Here is a 23,649-nt window from a genome sequence, read left to right on the forward strand (position 1 = left end):
TGATTTTGCCCAACTGTAGGCAAATGTAAGTGTTCCAAGCATGTTTAAGGTAGGCTTGGCTAGGCTATAATGTTCAGCTGTTTAGGTGTATTAAGTGCATTTTCAACTTATGATAAATTCCACTTACGATCAGTTTCTCGGAACGTAACCCGATCATAAATAGGGGACCACCTGTATATACAGTATATATATATATATATATATATATATATATATATACACAGTATATATATCTGTGCTGCTCTCAGGTGTCTGCCCTTTCCTCTCCTCCATCCTTCATTCCTTCCATCCCCTTCTTTCCTTCATTCTCTTCTCGTCCTTCTGCCTACGGGTGACTTTACACTCCCTCTTCTGTCTTTCTTTACACTCACTCTTCTGTCTTTCTTTCCTTCATTCTTTCCTCTTTCTTCTACCTGTGGGTAACTCTGGACTGAGTGACAAGCCAGATGGTTTCCTGTACACCAGGAAACCATTTATTATGCTGGGTGGTAACCATATAACCAAATTTTGGCGCCTAGTGGTTTAGTGGGTAATTACGGCACTCCAATCGGATTGAACCGGTGAAAGTTTATATCCAAGGGATGGTTGGGGTTTATTGCCCATGTAATGCCACTCAGGGAGGAGTGAGGCTGGTCACTCTCATCTTTAAATGTCAGGACCAACTTGCCTAGCCCCGGGCTCCTACGCTCCTCATGGGGCAATATAGGATTGGATGATGGATGGAGATACATATAATATAAATGTATATATATATATATATATATATATATATATATATATATATATATATAAACACACTATACAGTAATCTCTCCAAACTCTGACATAATAGAGCCAAAGCATGTCCGGGACTTGGGAAAAATGCCCCTGGACAGGTACTTATAGACCTCAACCCAACCTGACTCTGAAAGTCACCTAAATAACTTCCTACCGGACATGCACAGCACCTATTTAAGACCCAGTTCACACAGATAGGGGACAAAAGCCATAAAATAAATGAAAAGGAACCAGAGAATGAGAAATTGAAAGTGAATATGGAAAATATTTATCAGTGTACAGGGTACTTACAACACGTCCGTGACCGTTGCAAAGATTAACTCGCCTCCTCTATGGCTCTGACAGCAGTGAAGATGCACTTGAAGCACAGACAGTAATCCAGTGTTGCACTGCACATAATCCCTTGCACTGTGAATTATAATTGTTTAACACTGCGCATTCAGTTCTTACTTGTGCCACACCAGTTGCAACATGCCAGGGTTGCACTCTGCACTTAATATTTTGCACTCTGAATTCTAATTTCTTAAAACTACACAATATTGTAAAGTCCCATGTGGTCTAGTGGCGAGGTATTGCAGTTTATTCACTGTCCACCACAAAAGCGAGCATGTGGGCAGCCATGGCGACAAGCGTGCAGTCACAATCGTAGGTAGGCAGGAAATGGGGAGTATGCAGGAGTGCTGTAGCAGATGTTGCCGGAACTGTGTGCCAAAAAATAGCTGTTCATCACCGTGTGGCAAATTTAGAGTAGGGATGAACACGTCTGTATTTTTTTTGCATTTTGACGTTTTTTGGCCATTTTTGAACCCAAGCCCAAAATGTCCGGGACTTGAGCATCTAGGTCTTAAAGGGCTTAATATATATATATATATATATATATATAAGGAATGTCAACACCAGGGCTTGTAGGAACATCATTAATGGTGACGTTTCGCAATATCTCATTGCATCATCAGACCTAGAATAATAATTTATTTTAGCTATGGTAAAAATATTTATGTCTTTGATCAAACTTTGTATTGAAAATAACTAAGAAATATTCTAAGGCAAATGGGTATCCTACTTAAGTCATCAAAAAATAAAAACATTCATACACTAAAATGCACAAACCAGTGTAGTGAAAGCAAGAACATTCAGGTAAAATTTCAAGATAAGAATACATTGAAACCTTTAAAAACACAGCAGTTGAACAGAAGAACTATTGTCACCGATAGTGGGTTTGTAGAGGTGTGTATAAAGTGTCTCCATGATGGGGAGGTCAGAGCTGTACTGGCTTCTAGCAAGGACTGTGAAGGAGGTTCGCTTGACAGGGTGATCGTGTGTGTGTGAGTGTTGTCTGATGGCACTAAAGGGTGGTTTAGTGACTGGTTTGCCTGTTCGAGCTGATGTACCTAAGTGTTCGTGTATGCGTGTTTTTAGATGTCTTTTTTTTTCTGATATATGACGCCTGGCAGCTATCACACGTATATCTGTAAACAACAGAGGACTCTAGGTGTATGGGTACTTTATCTTTGATTCTGAAGAGAGTACCTATTTTTCTCGTACTAAAAATGACTCTGAACTCTATTTGTGGAAATGTGTAGCTGAGTAGTTTGCATAGCTTGTTTCTCAGGGGAAAACTATGTTTACCTCTGTAATCGAGCTTAAAGTAAGTGGTGTGTTTCAGGACAGTTTGAACTTTTTGAGCCACAGGGGTTAGTAACTTGTTAACTCTTTAACCGCAGGCATTGTTTTGCCCCGACTGGCCTCTCCCGCGTGGGTTCCAGCCAAAATGTAAACAAACTTTAAACTTTTATAACTCTGCACAGAATAAATCTAGAGTGAAAAATAAGGTACCATTAGAAAGTACTAACCTTCGGCTTTGCAGTGATGTAGGTTTCATGATTTCGTTGACTATCACTGGATGGGCAGTGCCATTAGAAGTGAGCGATTTAAAATCACTATTTTTCGCTCACACACCATTACCTTCGCTCACACACCATTACCAAATGCCAACCTCATTCTGATAATAATACTATAAATATACAGTAATCCCTCCAATATCCGACATAATAGAGCCATAGGCAGGTCCGGATAGTGGTCCTGTCCGGATATTGGGCCCCAGCTTATGGACTTGTACTTATGGACCCTAACTCTGAAAAACACCTATACAACTCCCTCTGGACATGCATTGCACCTATTTAAGACCCAAATCACACCAATAAGGGACATAAAAGACTGAAATAAATGCAAAAGAACCATAAAATGAGGTTTTAGAGGTGAGTTTATACAATATTAAACATTCTGGGTACTTACAAGTCCCTGGCTTCTGGACTGGTTTGAACCGCCAGTTTGCAGTCCACAGTTAATCCTCTGCACTCTAAACTCTAATTTCTTAACACTGCACAACACTGTAAATTCCTGTGTGTTCTAGTGGCAAGGTATTGCAGTTTATTCACTGTTTATTCACAAAAAACAAGCACCTGTGGCTTGCACTGTTATGAGTATCTGCTCTCCATCGGAGTTAAGCTGTGACTGTTGATGATGGTGGGGTAACAGAGTTGCCAGATCGCAACAGCCACATTACCAATCTCCTCAACTTTCATTGTCAAATATAACTTTTCATTACCAAATTCGTAAAGCTAGCATATATTCTTCACTAATTATATATACAAGTGGAAATACAGTACAATCCCAGTTAACCGGGTGGCTTGGGGAATTTACCTTCCCGGTTACAGATTTTTCCCGTATTTCTGATTTTCAAGTCAAATCTATACAAAGGCTATCACAGCAGTAAATACAGTTCAGGTACTCACCAGTCACATTAGGGGTTACACTAAGAGATTCCGCCTGAAAAACTGCCTTGTAAACACACACCATGGTCATAACGCACGTGTGCAATGTCTAGCAATTTGCAGTACTGCATTTTGCACCAGTCCATTGTTTACCGAATTACTGTATTCATTATATGTACAGTACTCATAAAAATTGAAAAATAAAATAAAGAAATAAAAGCTTGAACATTTATTAGTGAACTGATGATGTGTTAAGACTGCACTGTAGAATTATCATGACACCTGTGCCCCCACGTGAGTTTGTTTACGTTTCCGACTGTTCTTCTTCCCCACCTGATCTCCATCACTCCACCCCTCACCCGCCACTCAGCTGTTTTGCAGAAAATAAAATAAATGATGTACGTATGAAATGCAGGCATATTATTTATTTATTTTTCTTCCAACAAAGTAAACTTTCATTCCTATTAACATTTATATTCAGCCATTAGTGTTTTACAATATTCGCCTTTTTCAAGTCTGTAGCGTATGTCCAGCTTCTGTTTCAAGGTAAGCACGATACGCTTATGTTTAGTTTGCACTTTAGGCATTTTGGAGTGTATAAATTACCGTCTATCAGAGGAACACAATAGCAAGAGAGCTTGTGTACTGTCTGGTGGCAAAACGCAGACTGGTGATTTTTGTAGGGTGTGGAGGATGACTGAATTCAAGTAGGGGAAAGAGGGGGAGAGGAGGGATGGTTAAGAGGATTTGCTAGGGATTTACATTAGCCGGAAATGCCTTCATCTCGCTTTGTCTGACTTCACCCAGCCTCGCGTGACACAATCAAACGGTGGTTTGGCGGTCCATTCAAACTGGCGCACAGTTATAACTTACTGACATTTTTACCAGCCCTTGAATTTTCCCGTTATTCTGAGTATTCCGTTTGTCTGGATACCGGATAGCTGGGATTGTACTGTACATGAAATCACTCTCCTTATAACTAACACCATGTTGATTATTTTCACACTATGTAGGGTAGCAGATTAATCAGAGAGAGCAAACAATCCACCATCTCCATCCTGTGTATCCTCATACATGTGAAAAATCCATTTGGTAATGCATTATTCTAATGCATTACCAAACAAATTTTTCATTACCAAATTGGCCCACACTTGGTAATGAAAAATACCAAATGGCAACCTGGCAGGGGAGGGGAGAGGGGGAGGAAGGAAGGGGTGAAGGGACCATGGTGTAACAGCTGTTCGGCGCCAGGCGAGAATTTCAAATTATGGGAGGGAAAAAAAGTCAGATTTTTTTCGAATTTTTTGCGGTTTTTGGCCCATTTTGGGAATATTGGATCCCAGGAGGATGTCCGGTTAGTGGGGATGTTTGGATATTGGGCGTTCGGATGTTAGAGGGATTACTGTATATGAACACTGCACATACGATAAACACCCACTCTGTGTTCACTGAGGCAGGTAAAAGGCACTGTAATTGCCCGCACTTCACTGCCACATCAGCGGTGTTGTAATCATGATTTTTCGCTCACACACCATTACCAAATGCCAACCTCATTCTGATAATAATACTATAAACATATATGAACACTGCACATATGATAAACACCCACTCTGTGTTCACTGAGGCAGGTAAAAGGCACTGTAATTGCCCGCACTTCACTGCCACATCAGCGGTGTTGTAATCACTATTTTTCGCTCACACACCATTACCAAATGCCAACCTCATTCTGATAATAATACTATAAACATATATGAACACTGCACATACGATAAACACCCATTTGTGTTCACTGAGGCAGGTAAAAGGCACTGTAATTGCCCGCACTTCACTGCCACATCAGCGGTGTTGTCACTCACACAGCTGGACAGATACTGATGTGTGTTTGGTCGGGTGGGGTGGGGGGACCGGGGGGTGGGAGGAGGGAGGTGGGGGTCGGCTGGAGTGAAAGAACTTAATAGCTACTCTCCCTTGAAACAATTGGCGCACGGAAAAAACGCGCGGTATTCAAAATATTCACAAACATTTGAGAATGACACCCGCGGTTTGGTCCAGTTTTTGCAATGTCATTCTGGGATGACACCAGCGGTTAAAGGGTTAATAGCAGATTTTCATGCCAGTCTGCCTGTAGACAATGTAGTCTCTAATTTCTCAAGTAGAGTTCTTTCCCCAGTTGAAAAGTCTGCTCTGTCTAATGGACTTAAATTTTCCATTACGCCACGTAAACCAAAATTTGTGAATCATTTCCTTGAGTTTGAAAAATTACATAAGAAACTTTCATACCATGAATATTACAACCCAGAGAAGAGAGGGACGGACTATTTTAAAAACTCCATCCGCCATTTAGCATTTGAATAATTTTATTCACAAGATTCACGTCACAAATTTGAATGCCTCAGTAAATATGAATACTTAGCCTTAAAAAATCTTAGTCTTGATTCTTCATTAACAATTGTCAAACCGGATAAAGGGAATGGTGTAGTTATTTTGGATAGGAAATATTATGTTCAGAAAATGCTGAATACTCTGCAAGATGCAATTAATTTACTAGAGTAAATGATGACATTTTTAAATTAATACTAAAGTCAGAGTACAAGGCCAACAGATTACTCACAAAGATGGTAGAGGAAGGGATTTTGAGTAACGAAGTTTTCTCACACCTATGACCGAGTGGTTCACAGCCAGGTATAATGTACGTGCTCCCCAAAGTCCACAAGGTAGGATGTCCTCTACGACCAGTTTTATCCGCCATAGGAACCTATAATTACAACATCGCTAAATATTTGGTACCAGTTTTGAGCCCCATTTCCACTAACCAGTACACTTGCAGCGACTCCTTTTCTTTTGTTAAGGAAATAACAGCTTTAAACATTGACAGTTGTGTTATGGCCAGTTTTGATATTACATCTCTATTTACCAATATCCCACTAAATGAGACTACAGTAAAACCTCACTATATCAGACTAATTGGGGCCCAAGCCAGTCCGAAAAAAACGAAAGTCCGATAAAAGGGACATCAGGACTGCCCCCTTCGACGTCCTCCTCCTTTTATTATGCACAGAGGCTTGCTTGTCATTCATGCATTTATTCTCTCTCTCTCTCTCTCTCTCTCTCTCTCTCTCTCTCTCTCTCTCCGCACTGGGCACTTCTATTTTACAGTAATCACTCTAATATCCGGACGCCCAATAACTGAACATCCCCACTAACCGAACCTTATCGTCCTGGGATCAAACATTCCCAAAATGGTCCGAAAATCCAAAAAAATTGGAAAAAAAATCGATTTTTTGCTGTCCGTAATTTGAACTTGCCGCGCGCGCCGCGTGAGAGCATTGTTTTGGTTCGTCATTCCTCCGATGTCCGATAGAGCGCCGCTGCATCCTCCCCACTTCCCGCCTGTCTCTCACCGCGACAAGACCTGCGCTGTTCGCCATGGCTGCCCACGTGCTCGCTTTTGTGGTGGTGCCGTACTTGCTGCAAGGCCTCCTGCTGCTCTCTGCCATACTCTTAGTGTGTGTGATGATGGCCCCGCCTCCTGAGAAAAGGAAGAGAGTGGTGTTGACTCTGGAGAAGAAACGGGAGATATTGGAGAAGGTTGATGCGGGTTGGTCTTCCTCTCGCATTCTCCGCGAGTTCAACCTGGCCCGGTCGACTTTGTTCGATATCAAGCGTTCCCGAGACAAGCTCATGCAGTACACGGCTGACTTCTCGTCGAGAAGCAAACGCAACGTGGAGAGGAAGGTTATGTTTACCCCCAAGTATGCAGAGATCGACCGCTCCACGTTGATTTGGTATCGACAGCAACGTGCAGCTGGTGTGATGGTACGTGGAACGGAGCTGAAGGCTGCTGCTGAGAAGTTTGCAAGGCTTCACGACGCCCTTGACTTCAAGGCATCCGAGGGTTGGCTCTTCGCGTTCAAGTTACGACATGGCCTTACTAACCGTAAAGCACATGGCGAAGCATTGGACGCTAACGAGGATGGAGTGGACGAGTTTCGGCACAAGGTGAAAGGCTTGATCGACAGGGAGGGCCTCACTCTCGGTCAAGTCTATAACGCTGACGAAACTGGCCTATTCTATCGCTCGGTGCCAACGAACACTCTCGCCGATGAGACGGAGAAGCGTGTACCTGGCCGCAAGCTTTCTAAGGAACGGATATCTGCTTTGTGTTGTGCCAATGCTAACGGCATGCACCGGCTTAAGCCCGTTATTGTTGGCCGTGCAAAGCAGCCTCGGTGCCTTCTTGGGGTGATGGATGTCCTTCCTGTCGTATGGTACCATTCTTTGAAAGCATGGTTCACAGCTGTGATTTTTAAAGACTGGTTTCACCATCACTTCATCAAGGAGGTCATACATTACCAGACGAAGACACTGGGAATTCCTCGCGACCAGGTAAAGGCTCTCCTTCTCCTCGACAATGCACCTGCCCACCCGTGCGACAAGGACTTGGTTGCTGAGAATGGCCGTATTAGGTGCATGTTTCTGCCACCTAATACGACTGCTCTCATTCAGCCAATGGACCAAGGAGTGATCGTGGCAACAAAGCGCCTGTACCGTCGGAAGTTCCTGGACGAGGTGATGGTGGTTCTCGAGGACGAGGACGAGCGCAGGGAAGGACGTGACACTCGAGGCAAGCGGACTTTGGAAAACCTTCGCCGCTACAACATCAAGTCTGCGCTGTACAACTGGGCTAGTGCATGGAAGGAAGTCCCTGTGAAAACTCTTGAAAATGGTTGGTCTCGTCTGCTTCTCGGAACAGATGTGGAGTACGATTTCCTAGGGTTTGACGTGGATGACTTCCATGCACGGCTACGTACGCACGGCGACGATGTTGATGTGGACGATGTTCGTGAGTGGTTGGACGACGACGAGGGCGATCCTGGGTATCAGACGTTGTCTGATATCGAGATCGCATCTTCGGTTGCTGGTGTCAGTCCCGAACTTGAAGATTCCGACGACGAAGGCGATGATGATGCAGACTCCGCCCAGCAGGACACTACTCCAGCCATCCCCAAGCTGAGCGCACTCCGGGAACATCTAGAGTTTGTCCTAGACTACCTGGAACACCCGGACTGCGACAGGGAGATGGGGCCCTTGGGACTCATGGAGGAAGTGCTTGCTTTCCGGCAGCGCATCATCAATCTCCAGAATCGTCGGTCCTTGCGTCAGTCAATGATTGACAGTTTTTTCAGGCCCGTGACCCCCGCTGTGCCAAGCCCTGGTTCCACTCCGTTGCCTCCCCAAGACAGGCCCTCATGCTCCGAGCCACAGCCCAGCACATCAGCTACAGTGGAGTCACCGCTCGACGTGAGTTTGCGGCTGTCTTCAGAGTCTTCTGTAGTCGGTACGCCATCACCACTACCCACCGATGCACCCCTTGGACGCCTGCCAGTGATACTCTCGGGCTCTGACAGTGAATAAACAGCAAGAACTTCTCCACTAGACCACACGGGAATTTTGAGTGTTGTGCAGTGAAAAAAACGGTGTGTTGTGTTAAGGTTTTCAAGTTGGGAGAAAAGACTAAGTAGAAAAGAAATTTAACGTAACTAACCTTCTTTGTTTTGGCTTTGGAAACTTAAAAAAACTTGGGAAAAGTTAATGTGCAACACTTAAATTTAATGGAACATTATTTGGACTAAAGTGAACACTGTGAAAAGAACGGACTTCTGTGTGTTAGTGACTAAGTTCAGTGCAAGACTTCAGGAAGAGTGTAGTGCAAGTGCTTCAGGAAATCGTTCTTACTGTCAGAGTCCGAGAGGAGGCGGTTATTCATCGAGGTGGCCAGGGACTTGCTGTAAGTAGCCAAAATGTTTCATGTTGTACTATTTTCCATACTATATTGACCAGAATGTTTCATATTGTATTTTTTCCCATACTATACTTACCAGAAAGTGTCATACTGTACTTCTTTCCATACTAAACTTACCTCATGCATGTGCAGTAGGAATGTGTTTTTCAGAGTTCGGTTAGGTTAGGTTCGGTTAGAGTCCATAAGTACCAGAATGTTTATTAATGTATGAACATACTTCTAAACCCACATTTTATGTTTCTATTGCATTTATTTCAGTCATTTATGTGCCTTATTGGTGTGATTTGGGTGTTAAATAGGTGCTATGCATGTCCGGAGGGAGTTGTATAGGTGTTTCTCTGTGTTAGGGTCCGTAAGTACAAGTCCATAAGCTGGGGCCCAATATCCGGACGAAACCAATATCCGAACCTACCGATGGCTCTATTGATCCGGATATTGGAGGGGTTACTTTCACATATTTTTGTCTTCGTCGACACCTTCATCTTCACCTTCCCATTCATTTTTACCTTCACTTTCAGTTCACTCTGACATTCACCTTCATCTTCACCTTCCCATTCATTTTTACCTTCACTTTCAGTTCACTCTGACATTCACAGTCACTTTCATATTCTCTTCCATGCTCATTTCACATTCACGTTCACCTTCACACTCACTTTCAGTATCACTCATTTTGAATTTCCCTTTCACCTTCACTTGCAGCCTTACTTTCTCATTTTCACTTTTACCTTTACAATTATTCACTCACCTTCATTTTTGCCCTTCCTTCTTTTACTATCACATTCACTTCCACCTTCACTCACACCTTCACCTTCACTTTCACTTTAAACTTTTCTTTCACCTTCACTTTCACCTTCATCTTCACTTTTACATTCATTTTCACCCTCACTTTCACCTTCATTTTCATTCATTTTCACCTTCACTTTCACCCTCACTTTCACCATCTTCACTTTTACATTCATTTTCACCTTCACTTTCACCTTCATTTTCATTCATTTTCACCTTCACTTTCACCCTCACTATCACCTTTCACCTTCACTTTCACTTTTGACTTCACTTTCACTTTTGACTTCACTTTCACCTTCACTTTCACTTTTGACTTCACTTTCACCTTCACTTTCACTTTTGACTTCACTTTCACCTTCACCTTCACTTTCACATTCATGTTTACTTTCACATTCACTTTCACCCTCACTCTCACCTTCCATCTTCACCTTCACTTTCACTTTTGACTTCACCTTTTCCTTCACTTTCACATTCACTTTTTCTTTAACCTTCACCCTCATTTTCACCTTCCACCTTCACTTTCACTTTTGACTTCACTTTCACCTTCACTTTTACTTTTGCCTTCAGTTTCACCATCCACCTTCACTTTCACACTACATTCACTTTCACCTTCACAATGCCTTCAGGAACCTTCATTTTTTCATTCACTTTCACCTCTCTCTCCCGGAGACAGAGAGAAGGGGAGGATATATAGAAGGAGAGAGGGAGGAGGGACCAAGGTTATGCCTATCTCCCTCATTTGTTTATGCCAAGGGGACACCACTTGTCATTTCTGTCTCTCTCTCCCTCTCTCTCTCTCTCTCTCTCTCTGTTGACTTCAACATTCCATATTCACTTGTGTGCTCTCTTTCACCCTCATTTTAACAATCATTTTCAGTTATTTTCATTTTCTCTCTCTCTCTCTCTCTCTCTCTCTCTCTCTCTTTCACGGGAGAGGGGATGGGGAGGAAGAGGAGAGAGAGAGGAGGGACCGCTGTTATGGTATTTGCTCCGTTTGTTTGTTTATTCGTTTATTCCAAGAGAGGACTGCTTCTGATTTTATTGGACTTTTACTGACGCATAAGAATTTAATCCACTTGGCTCCTTGAGTCCGATAAAACCGAATTCCACTATATTGAAGTCCGTTATATCGAGGTTATACTATATTGATATTTGCATCAGTGAACTTTTTAAGGAGAATGACAGTGTTTCCGGTTTTAGTAGTGAACAAATGCGTAAATTACTTAATTTAGCTGTAAAAGACTGCATATTTTTATTCAATGAGCAAGCCTACAGGCAAGTTGATGGGGTTGCAATGGGAAACCCCCTTGCCCCAACACTAAGTAACATTTTCTTAAGCTTCCATGAGAAGAATTGGATTAAATATTGCCCAGATGATTTTAAGCCATTGTTTTATAGGAGGTATGTAGATGACACCTTTTTACTTTTTAAATCTCCAGATCATATACCACGATTTTTAAGCTACCTTAATTCGAGACATCCGAACATAGAATTCACAGCTGAGACAGAAAAGGATATGAAGCTTCCATTTTTAGATATAGATATCACCAGAACAGGTACCACTTTTACTACCAATGTCTACCGGAAACCAACATTCACGGGATTATGTACAAAATTCAGCTCATTCATACCAATAAATTATAAACGTAATTTGATAACAACTCTGACTAACCGAGCCTACCATATTTGTTCAGATTATTTTCAGCTTCATAAGGACTTAGAGTACATAAGAAATATGCTTTATAACAACGGGTTCCCTAAATTTTTCTCTGACCTTTACATTGGCAAAGCTATTAACAAGTTACTAACCCCTGTGGCTCAAAAAGTTCAAACTGTCCCGAAACACACTATTTGCTTTAAGCTCGATTACAGAGGTAAACATAGTTTTCACCTGAGAAACAAGCTACGCAAACGACTCAGCTACACATATCCACAAATAGAGTTCAGAGTCATTTTTAGTACAAGAAAAATAGGTACTCTCTTCAGAATCAAAGATAAAGTACCCATACACCTAGAGTCCTCTGTTGTTTACAGATATACGTGTGATAGCTGCCAGGCGTCATATATCGGAAAAACATAGAGACATCTAAAAACATGCATACACGAACACTTAGGTACATCAGCTCAAACAGGCAAACCAGTCACTAAACCACCCTTTAGTGCCATCAGACAACACTCACACACACACGATCACCCTGTCAAGCGAACCGCCTTCACAGTCCTTGCTAGAAGCCAGTACAGCTCTGACCTCCCCATCATAGAGACACTTTATACACACCTCTACAAACCCACTATCGGTGACAATAGTTCTTCTGTTCAGCTGCTGTGTTTTTAAAGGTTTCAATGTATTCTTTAACTTGAAATTTTACCTGAATGTTCTTGCTTTCACTACACTGGTTTGTGCATTTTAGTGTATGAATGTTTTTATTTTTTGATGACTTAAGTAGGATATCCATTTGCCTTAGAATATTTCTTAGTTATTTTCAATGCAAAGTTTGATCAAAGACATAAATATTTTTACCATAGCTAAAATAAATTATTTTTCTAGGTCTGATGATGATATGAGATATTGCGAAACGTCACCATTAAAGATATTCCTACAAGCCCTGGTGTTGATATTCCTTATTCGCCTGTGATTTCCAAGCAACCAGTCAGTCGCCAGTATGTATATATATATACACTCAATCCTTGTAAGTCATGAAAATCGCAGATCTGGGCACCCAAGTGGGCCTTCTCCGAGGAGAACCGTAAACCGCGGCATTCAAACTGAAAATCGCGACCCAACCACCAATCACCGTGCGTCCCTGGTGGCATATGTGCATACTAATGCTGCCATGTTGTTGTTGTTGTTCTTGTCCCGCCAGTCTGCACACTACAGACCGTCGCCGTGGAGTACGAGAGTTACCTGCCTTTTTTGTGCAACTTCCCCTCGCCTCCTACCTGCCATGGCCCCTCCCGACCCCCCAGTGAAGCGCTGTAAGCAATATGGCGTCAAGAAGCTGCCGCAGTTGTCGTACAGTCAATGTTTGGAGCTCATTTGTCATGTTGAGAGGGGAGAGAAGTTTTCAAAGTTGGTGAAAGAGTTTGGGAAGAACAAGTGCTGAGAGGTTCTAAGTTCTTTCCATTACCACCCCACTTCATTCACTTAAGCAATTTTGTCATAGGATTAAGGTGAGATCCCTTAATACATGCACTGAATATTCCTAAATTTGTATGATCATGTTTGATGGTGCCTAGATAGGTGTAGGTAGGGTGCTGTGGGGGCGAGATGGCCAAAGTCCAGACCCAAATTAATTTTTCACAAGAGTTATTATTCATAAATTACGGAATTCATAAATCATGGCAGTGGTCCAGACCCAAATTGCCGCGATTTACGAGGATTGACTATATATATATATATATATATATATATAATAAAAGAAGCTAGAAAAATACTAAAATTAAATGTACTAAAAACAAAGTGAGCATACACACTCCTCCTTCCTGTGAAATAAATAAAAAAAGCATAAAAACTTAAAACCAGAACTTTGCTTTAACCTTCCCCGTCCCGACCAAGTTTCCACCACTGACTCCCTCCAACCCTGACCGGTTTTGGATTTTTTTTTTTTTTTTTTTTGCTCAAATCTCCGCTCTTGGTGAGAAACATCAAAAATTCATAGAGAAATCGCTCACCTGAGGTTTAAAATACTTGATACAGGTAGCAGTACCCCTTACCTTACTGGGTTTTCTATCAGGCTGGCTCCAAAGAAAACGAGTTCTATGGGAGGTTAACTATTCCACACCACTAATAAACGGTATTTATGTATTTATTTGGTACGAATTTATATGTAGTACAAGAGTATATTGGTTTTCACACAGTAATATAGGCAGTATAAGCATTGTTTCACTCACCAAACACATCGACATACCTGACCTTCTTTGGCGACATTACCTGATCATCATTTCTGACTGTTTCTTCCTCGAATGCTACGTAAACTTTGTCCTCCACATTGTCATCAATTGGGAATCACTGTGGCTCTGAATTTCATACCGTGGCACGACATGTCTTTACTGGCCAGGTCACTGGTAACAGGTGAATTGCCGAGACAATGGCGTGCGGGGGTGGGTGGAGGTCATTCGGGGTAAGGCATTGTCCCTGCCTGGCATCTTGTAGAGGAAGGTGTCCCATGCATACGTACCAAAAATCATGCGCGAAAATTGAAAATTGTGCAAATTAGGGACCTTGCAATTGGTGCGCGTTTATATACATCAACGGAACTGACAGTGACAAAACGTGTGGATGTATATATACGTCAACGGGACGCAGCGGGTTAAGAAGGTGTACTAATGAAGTCACTTAGCGTAGTTGTGGTAAGATTTGCTTGCCTCATATATTAATAGAGAAGCCAAGCATGATGCTACTGAAAACATTTCCCATAGTCAAAATTGCCTGCACTTTGGCACCTCAACCCATTCGTTATGATACTGTGATAATCTATCTACAGTTGTTTACAGTGGCAGTATAGAGGCCGGGGGGGCTAGGATTGTGGCCAGAGAGTTGAGAGGAATTCATGTTGTGATGAGGAGAGGTAGATTGAGATGGCTTGGGCATGTTGAGAGGATGGAGCACAACAGTTTGGAAGGAGAGAAGTTTGAATATCAGGGGCAGGGTTGCAAGAAGCAGACCAAAAAAGACCTGGGACAGGGTCATAGAGTGTGACCTCAGGGATAAGGGACTGAGATAGAACAGTGTGGAGAGAACCACCATTAGGTGACCAAGGCTACTGTTTGCAAGCATGTTAGAGTCTTCATAAATGATACATTACAGTGTAATGTTCTAGGTTAATATGAACTTTATATTGGTTTTGGCCTTTGCTAGAATGAAAGTATGCCCTAGGGGCCAGCTTATGGACCTTAGCAATTTATCGCAAGTGAACCTTTGTTATAACGTGCTTATGTAGTGTTAAATTGAGTATAGCATTTTGTGGAGGGTTATTACCCCTCCCTGTAGAGCAGATGACTTAGATACAAATGGCCACCCTTTATGGGATTATGGCATCTGGCTGTAGATAAATAAATAGATCTTTCCCTCCCCCCCCAACATAGCCACATTGTTATGCCAAGGTTACCTGTATATTTATAAGTGGATTGAAAAAGTGACTGGAGGAAGGTCAGAAAATTGTCACCCATCCTCTCAAGTGTTCTCGTTGGCTTTTGCCCACAGAAGAGAAAATGTTTGGTATCTGTGTTAGTAGTGTCTTACTGTATGGCAGTGACACATGGGGAGTAAAAGAGGAGGGTAAAGTGAGACTGAAACAATAAGATATGAGTGATATGATGGATATGAGTAGTAATATTGAATAATGGGATATCCTTAGGGCTGAAAGTCAGATGGGAGTGGGAAACATCAGAAAGAAAGTAGAAAGGAGATTTTGGGCATGTTGAAAGAATGGACTAGAGGTGTTGGGTAAGGTGTCGAAGTCGAAGTACCTAATTAGTGGGTCATTGGCAGAAAGGTGAGCCAAAGAAGACATGGGATGAAGTGGTTAGTACTGATGTCAGACCTTGAGGCATTACTAAAGAGCTGGTACAGACCAGAGCAATGTGGAAGAGTGCAGTCAGGTGAACCCATCTGACATGGAGAAGACATAAAAGCAAAAATGATGATGGTGATGTATATTGTCAGTTAATGAATAATACTAGAGCCCCTGATGCTGACAAGGAGCATACACATGATGGTGCTGTGCACCTTGGGTAGAGCAGCTGCTGCATCCACCTAGGAGTCTAACCACCTCATATTTCACAGCATCTTGCCATGGGAAGGACTTGGTCTGACTCTGGTGAGGCAGTCTACCACAGGAGGGTGCTAGATCCCTGCATATTATATGAACTGTACTCTGCCTGTTGGATGGCTGCACAGAACTATTGCTTATGTGTGGTTGATGGGTCAGCTTAGCTGGACAAAGGAGGGTTAAGCAGCAACAGGAAGTGGAGATGGCATTTAACATGTGCTAGACCTGATCATTTTTAGTTTCATCAGTCTTTCTCTTCCCCAGGTTGCACACCATGTGACAGAAATATTTAGTGAGATCACTTACTATGTTTACAAGGCTCGTGTGACACCCCAAGAGCTTCTGACCAGATATGTACGTCAACAGTGGGTTCCTGAACACTACCCATCCACCATTGCACGACTTTATGCATGGACCCCCGATGAAGCCATTCCAGAGTTCTACACGGATCCAGGAATATTTAAGGTAGGTATAGAAATTTGAGAAATTTATTCTTTTGTCAGCTTGACTGTGTTCCTTCATTTGGAAGCTTTTTTGAGAAAAAGACTTCAGGCCACTTTCAGCCCCCATAAAAAGAAATGGTTATGGGAGGAATCATCCCAGTTTCAAAGAGCTGAGGAAAGACTTTATACCTCTTATTGCCAATTACAGTGATGGATTTTGGAATAAAACCCGTCATTTGATTGTTCGGTGGGTTAGTGCCAGGCGAGCTAAGTATCCCATACCCTATCTAGATTAAGTTCCCTCATCACCTAGTCAGTCTCACAGATGCTGAATGGCAACATTGGTGTGGTATTTCATATGCCTTTTGTGTGGACCTCCCTGCCCATTATAGATGCCCTGTAATCGACACGTATACATTGTTCATGCATCTCTTGTCTCCAGAAAAATTCCTGTATCCCAAAGTTGCCTCAAGAAAGACAGAGGATGTGAAGGAGGGAGAGCAGTAAGAGAGCCTAAATTTATTGAACCACCATTTTCCACCCTATAAAATCTGCCTGTTTACTGGCCATGCTGGGAGTAATTTCTGATAATCAGAGGCAGCTCTGAAAAATACAATGGTACTCATAGTGACAAAGAGTACAGTAAAACAGATGTACTTCACCATACTTTTTACTATTAACCTAGCTTGAGATTCCAATGATGCTTTCTGGTGTCATTTCTAATCCAACCTGAGATTTCTTTGATGAATTTATTCATCATTTTAAGATACTTTTGTAAAATATTCACCATAAATTGCATTTACATGTCATAACAAAAAGACTCGGGCATGATGTCACGGAAAGCTTGTTCTGTGCGTTTTGCAGTGTTTAAACCAGATTTATGTCTTTATTAGTTTTTTTTTTTTTTTTTTTCCCCGAATATTTTTGTGTGGCAAAATATAAAATTTTTGGTTTTCGCCTAACATCAACTCGTCATTTTTACTTTTTATCATCTTTGTTTTTCTATTTTGAACATACTATGATAAAGTACAACTATTCAGTTTCAAAATAACACCACAACCAATATCGTAACATAAAAGTGTATTTATACTTACCGATCAAAGAAAAAGACCGCACAATAAAATGCAGATATAACCATAATTTGTGTATCTTTGTAAAGATATTTTATTGTAGTTTTGCGTGGTTTGAACCAGTTTTATATATATTAGTTTTTTTTTTTCTGAATATTTTTCTACAGCAAGGTATAACACTTCTGGTTTTCACCTAACTTCAACTCATCATTTTGACTTTTTATTTTCTTTGTTTTTCTCTTTTGATCATACTGCGATAAAGTACAACTATTCAGCTTTAAAATGACACCAAACCAACATTTTGTTATGAAAAGTGTATTTACACAGAGCGATCAAAGAAAAACATTGCAGTGCAGAGATGTGGGTCAGCACGAGAGCAGCTGACTCTAGCACAGACATAATCTGCCCGGCCCAGAAACCTGATAGGGTTAACTAGTACAAAGAAACTGAGCTATCAAATTTGCATAATTTATCTAACTGAAAAAATTTAGGATTTATAACAGGACACCATCATTTGGCAAAAGTGTGATAAAAGAGGGCTTTGAAGAAAGTGGGTACATTTGCCTGCAGGCTTATGGAAATTTCCAACAGTCCCATGAAAAATGACCAAATCCTGCTGCAACACAGGCTGATTTATTAACGCTGGGCTGTGAATACCTAAAGAAAGTATTGAGTGAAGTCCAGAAACCTTGGTCATTTAGCTGTTTTGATGAAAGTTAAGAAACTGTATGTAAAAAAAAGACACCCTTTTACAAAGATTATGGGCCATAGGTACCAAAGTAGGATCTGCTCACTAGAACTGAACTTAACAGCTTTAATATCAGAACAGTTGAACAGGGATGCTTAGAGTTTGGCCATATCCAGAGGGCAGTATTTGGGGCAGATTAGCTCTTAATTAAGTTTCAGCTGCCCGGACTAGGCATAAAGGGTAATGGAATGGACTGAGTTGGAAAGAAGTTCTGGAAAATACCATGGTTTAGGATGACAGAATTTGGTTTCATTCCTTCTCACAAAGTTTGCAAGAGCTAATGTAGACAGGTCATTCATGTCATGTAAAAGCTGTCAAATTCTTATGTGTGCTGTAATCATCTCCAGTTTCACTTCTTAGGTTCCTGTAGCCAGTACTATCAGGAGCAGAGCATTGTAAAGAAATTGCATGTCAGCTAGGGTGGAGTTTATTTTTTGGCTTTTTAAAATATAACCTTACCGCTTAATTTTGTTGGAACATGAAAAAAAAAAAAAGTATCTGTGAGTTTGGTGAACATTTACTGATAGTTTAACAACACTGATGTTCTGAATGCATCTAATAATGGTTCCACGTAGGGCATTCATGAGTAAAGTGAACCAGATCACTGTACCTATGTGAGTTACAGTTACCCAAGTAATATTATTATATCATGAATCACCCTTTATATTTGCAGATGATGTAAACTTGTGCAGTATAGTTGTACATGATGCTGAAATGTTCAGTGCAAATTCTGAATCAGAATTTCCAGTGTTTATAATATTTTCATCCGGCTGTGTCACTTGGACAGTATGCTGACATCATCAAGTTTGTCCCATATATTTTGGGATGACTCAATACGTGTAGTAAGTGGTATGGGGGATGATGAGATTGTAGTGTTAGAGGGGGATTTAAATAGTCATGTAGGTGAAGCAGCTCAAGAATATGAAGGAGTACATAGGGGATGTGTATAGGGTACAAGAAATGAGGAGGGGAAAGGATACTTAAGTTTGGGGAGGCACATGATCGTGTGCAACGCACATGTCAGGAAAAGAGATAGTAGTTGATTTCATATGAGTCAGGGGGAGATAGCAGCCAAATAGACTATTTCCTGGTCAGGAGGGTTGATAGGAGGTTAGTGAGGGATGTTAAAGTTATAAGGAGTGAGGAGTGTGTGCAGAAACATAAATTATTGATATGTGGGTGCTTAAGGAGTGGGTGATGAAAAAGAGGACCGATGCACCCAAGAGGAAAATATGGAAGCTGAAAGACCAGGTAGTAAGGGATACATTCTATAACGAGATGAGGAGAGTGGTGGCTGAACAGGGAGACGTTGATAGAAGTGTAAATGAACAGTACTGAGCCCTCAAGATCAACCTCTTGAGAGTTAGTAATTCAGTATGCGGATGAACAAGAGGCCTACTAAGACATAAAGTGACTTGGTGGTGGGATGAGGGCGTAGAAGCTGCAGTTAGGAGAAAAAATTGGAAGAAGGGTGGTAACAAAGAGGAATTCTTGGCTGCCAAGTATTGGGCTAGAAAAGAGGTTTACAGGGTGAAGTCTGAGTCACGGAGACTTTTACTTGATAACCTAAATTGTGTGGAAGGGAAGAATATTATTTTTAAAGTGGCAGATCAGATGAAGAGGGAGAGTAGAGGTATCATAGATGAGCAGTATGTGAAGAATGATGAAGGAAGCGTTGTGGTGAACAGTGGAGATATTAAAGGTACATGGAGAAAGCACTGCAACCGGTTGTTGAATGAGGAGTTTGACTGGGACAGGGAAGGTTTGGAGCCAGCAGATCCAGTTTTTGGTCCATGGCCTTTGATTGACACTGCTACTGTGAGCGGGGCAATAGGCAAGATGGAGGTAGAAAAGGCAGCAGGTGTGTCTGGGTTGACTTCTGAAATATTGAAAGCCTCAGGAGATATAGGAGTGATGTAAGTCACTGACCTGATAAATACACCTTGGTTTGGGTTACCTTTCTTAGAAGGGTAGTCAAGTCGTACCCCACCTGCTCGTGGTGACCTCTCAGACACCCTGTTTTTTTTTTTCTCCATTTCTGTTTTTTGTGTTTTTTTCGATTTTCTTTTTTTTTCTCCTAAATTAAGGTGACACAAACGAGGGCGACACTACCCGGGTAGTATTGTATATACTTTTTGCTCTTGTTATTGTCATTTTGTTTTGTTTTTGTTCTCCTTTACCATGACCAAACAACACCAGTGCCCTTGCTGCAGTAGGTCTGTAGCAAAAAGTGCACAAGCACTGAAGTTCGCCTACTGCAGCGCGTGGGTTCATATAGCTTGTGAAAATTTGGACGCAGGTGACTATCCATTTATGAAGAAGAGCCACCAGCTAGGCTTTCACTGGCTGTGTAGCCAATGTGTTGCACCAGCAGATGAGGTCTTGGCTGGTGGAGGAAGTAGTGTAACCAAGGAGTTTGAAGATAAAGTTATTGGCCCAATCTTTCAGGCAATTAGAGACATTTCAAACAGAATGGAGCCACTAGAGGCCAAGGTCTCATCACCCATGGCTGTCACGCAAGATCAGGCCAAGTCATTTGCGGATGCTCTTCGCGGGTCTTTCGTGGGGGAGGGGAAGGATCTGCCTGGGGGCGTCATTGAGATCAGTGCTCATGGCCAGAAAAAAGCCGTTCATAGTCAGCATGTACTGATTGTGAAACCAAAGAGCGGTGCTGATGCCCTGGCAAATCAGATGGGACCAGAAGACATCAGAGGTGTACTTAACTCGGTACCGGTTGATAGCTGCCTTAAGACCGAGGCTGGTGGGCTGGTAATGAAGTTTCCGTCAGCTGAGGCCAAAGGTGAAGCAACTGGGGTGCTGACTGATCATTTTGGCTCCGAGGGCACTTTTTGCATATCAGAGCCAAAGAAAATGTTGCCTAAAATGACAGTGACAGGCCTTTTCCTCTTGCTTGGGTGACTCTGACATCATCCCAAACATTCTGAGAAAAAACAATAAAATTAAGATGTTCGTTGATCGAGGTTGTACCCTCAACCTTCTCTTCACAAGAACAATGAATGACACCAAAACTGCTGTCTTGAAGATGTCACCAGAGCTGAGATCCTCCATTGTTGAACAGGGCAATTACATCTATGTGGATCTTACAAGATTCCGCGCTTTCAATAGATTCTGGGTTACACAGTGTCATCACTGTCAGGGCTTTGGTCATACATCTGAGAGATGTTATAGGAAAAATGATGAACCTAAATGTGTCTTTTGTGCTGGAACCCATAAATCTAAGGATTGTAGTAACAGAAATTCTCCCAAATGCAGCAACTGCCCTTCTTTAAGACATCAAGATGCTAATTCAAATTCACAGTCGGTTGCCCACTTTGCATCAAGTAGAGATTGTCTAGTTATGATTTCTCATAGGAATAGATTGATTGAAAACGCTAATTTTGACCATTCAGAAAACTGACTACGTCCCTCTTGAACCAGTTAAGCATGGGTCTTTTAAATATTCATTCTATCCATAATAAGATAGACTATATTAATGAAGCTCTAAATCAGCACGAGCTTGACATTTTGTGCTTGGCTGAAACCTGGATGTATGAGTCTGATATCGATATTATTCGTAATGCTTTGCCTAAGACACATTCTATTAGTAGTATTCCCAGGCCTGCTGCTGATTATCCGGGAGGATGAGTAGCACTCATCTACTCAGCAGCACTTGCAAACGTTTCTCTCACTGACTCAGACCTGACCCCATCTTCATTTGAATTGATGGAAGTATTAATAAATTTCCATCAGAATACCATTAGAATTGCAATTGTCTATTGACCAGGTCATCCAGCACAGATCGAGGTTTTATGGAGGAGTTTGGGCAGTTTCTTGAAGGGTTTTCTCTTAAACCTGAAGGACTTCTTGTTTGTGATGATTTCAATTATTGGGTTGACAGTCCAGAGTCAAAACCTTTTTCTTCAGCATTCCTTGAGTTGATCACCCAGAACAATTTTTTCAATCACGTGAGTAATCCAACTCAAGTCTCAGGACATGTCCTTGACCAGATATTGGCCCTTGTTGGTTGCACACGCATATCAGATGTGGAGGTTGACTCATTTGACCCCCTCATCTCTGATCATGCTCTGGTCACCCTTAGTTTTGATGTCCCGAAATCCCCTTCATATAATAAGGTCATTAGGTTCAGAAATTACTGGAATGTTGACCACCAGGTGATGTGTCTTGAAACTGATCAGCGTTTAAACTACATTGATTCTTCGAATCTTTCTTCTGATGAATTGGTTGATATTTACAACAATGAGCTTAGGTCAATTTTTGACCATTATTGTCATGAGGTAGTAAAAACAATCACTGTACGTGGTAATTCTCCATGGTATGGTCCATCCATTAATGCTTTGTGTAGACAACATAGAAAAGCAGAACGTGATTGGCACTTGCAGCTGACCAAAGTAACTCATTTGCGTTATGTTTTCACGAGAAGAGCAGTCGTTCGCACTCTAAAAGCCCAAAAGGCTTTGTATTATCAAAATAAAGTTGATTCATGCAGTGGTGATAAAAAAAAACTGTCTGCAGTTGTGAACAATTTGGTTGGTCAGAGGAATGTAATTGTTAAACCAACTTCTGTATCTGATTCCCAATTGGCTTCTGATTTTGCTTCATTTTTTAGAAGTAAGATGTCTCGCATAAGAAGTGATTTAGACAGCAGTTCTCCTAGTGAAGTGTACTCAGTTGACTTCCAGCCATGGTGCACTGGAGATCATTTGCTTTCAACATTTCATCCGCTGGATGTAAACAAAGTCAAATGTTACATCAGAGAACTTAATAAAACACTTTGCTCACTCAATCCCTGTAACATGTCACAACTGCCTGATGTGTATGAGCATGCTGCAGAATTTATCTGTGACATAATAAACAGATGCTTCTTAGAAAGTAATTTTGTGCAGTCTGAGAAATGTGCTTTGCTTAGGCCCCTAATTAAGAAACCTGGCCTTGATGTCGAGAGCATGACAAATTATCATCCCGTCTCTAACCTGTCTTTTTTATCCAAGAGTATTGAACGTGAGTGGCACTTGCAGCTGACCAAAGTAACTCATTTGCGTTATGTTTTCACGAGAAGAGCAGTCGTTCACACTCTAAAAGCCCAAAAGGCTAGGTATTATCAAAATAAAGTTGATTCATGCAGTGGTGATAAAAAAAAACTGTCTGCAGTTGTGAACAATTTGGTTGGTCAGAGGAATGTAATTGTTAAACCAACTTCTGTATCTGATTCCCAATTGGCTTCTGATTTTGCTTCATTTTTTAGAAGTAAGATGTCTCGCATAAGAAGTGATTTAGACAGCAGTTCTCCTAGTGAAGTGTACTCAGTTGACTTCCAGCCATGGTGCACTGGAGATCATTTGCTTTCAACATTTCATCCGCTGGATGTAAACAAAGTCAAATGTTACATCAGAGAACTTAATAAAACACTTTGCTCACTCAATCCCTGTAACATGTCACAACTGCCTGATGTGTATGAGCAT

The 23,649-nt window shown here is 41.5% G+C and overlaps 1 protein-coding gene across 1 annotated transcript in view; it reads left to right on the top strand.

Annotated features, from left to right (window-relative positions):
- Wdr81 (WD repeat domain 81) overlaps window positions 1-23,649 on the top strand; it is a 523,698-nt gene that overhangs the window by 149,040 nt on the left and 351,009 nt on the right. Inside the window, exon 14 of the mRNA XM_080282279.1 lies at window positions 16,173-16,373. Within this exon, the coding sequence (XP_080138405.1) occupies window positions 16,173-16,373 (201 nt within the window). The remainder of the gene's footprint in view (window positions 1-16,172; window positions 16,374-23,649) is intronic.

The sequence above is a fragment of the Coenobita brevimanus genome, chromosome 93 (assembly GCF_032717465.1).
Source record: "Coenobita brevimanus isolate Jiangsu-jjx chromosome 93, ASM3271746v2, whole genome shotgun sequence".
In the NCBI taxonomy this organism is placed as follows: Eukaryota; Metazoa; Arthropoda; class Malacostraca; order Decapoda; family Coenobitidae; genus Coenobita; species Coenobita brevimanus.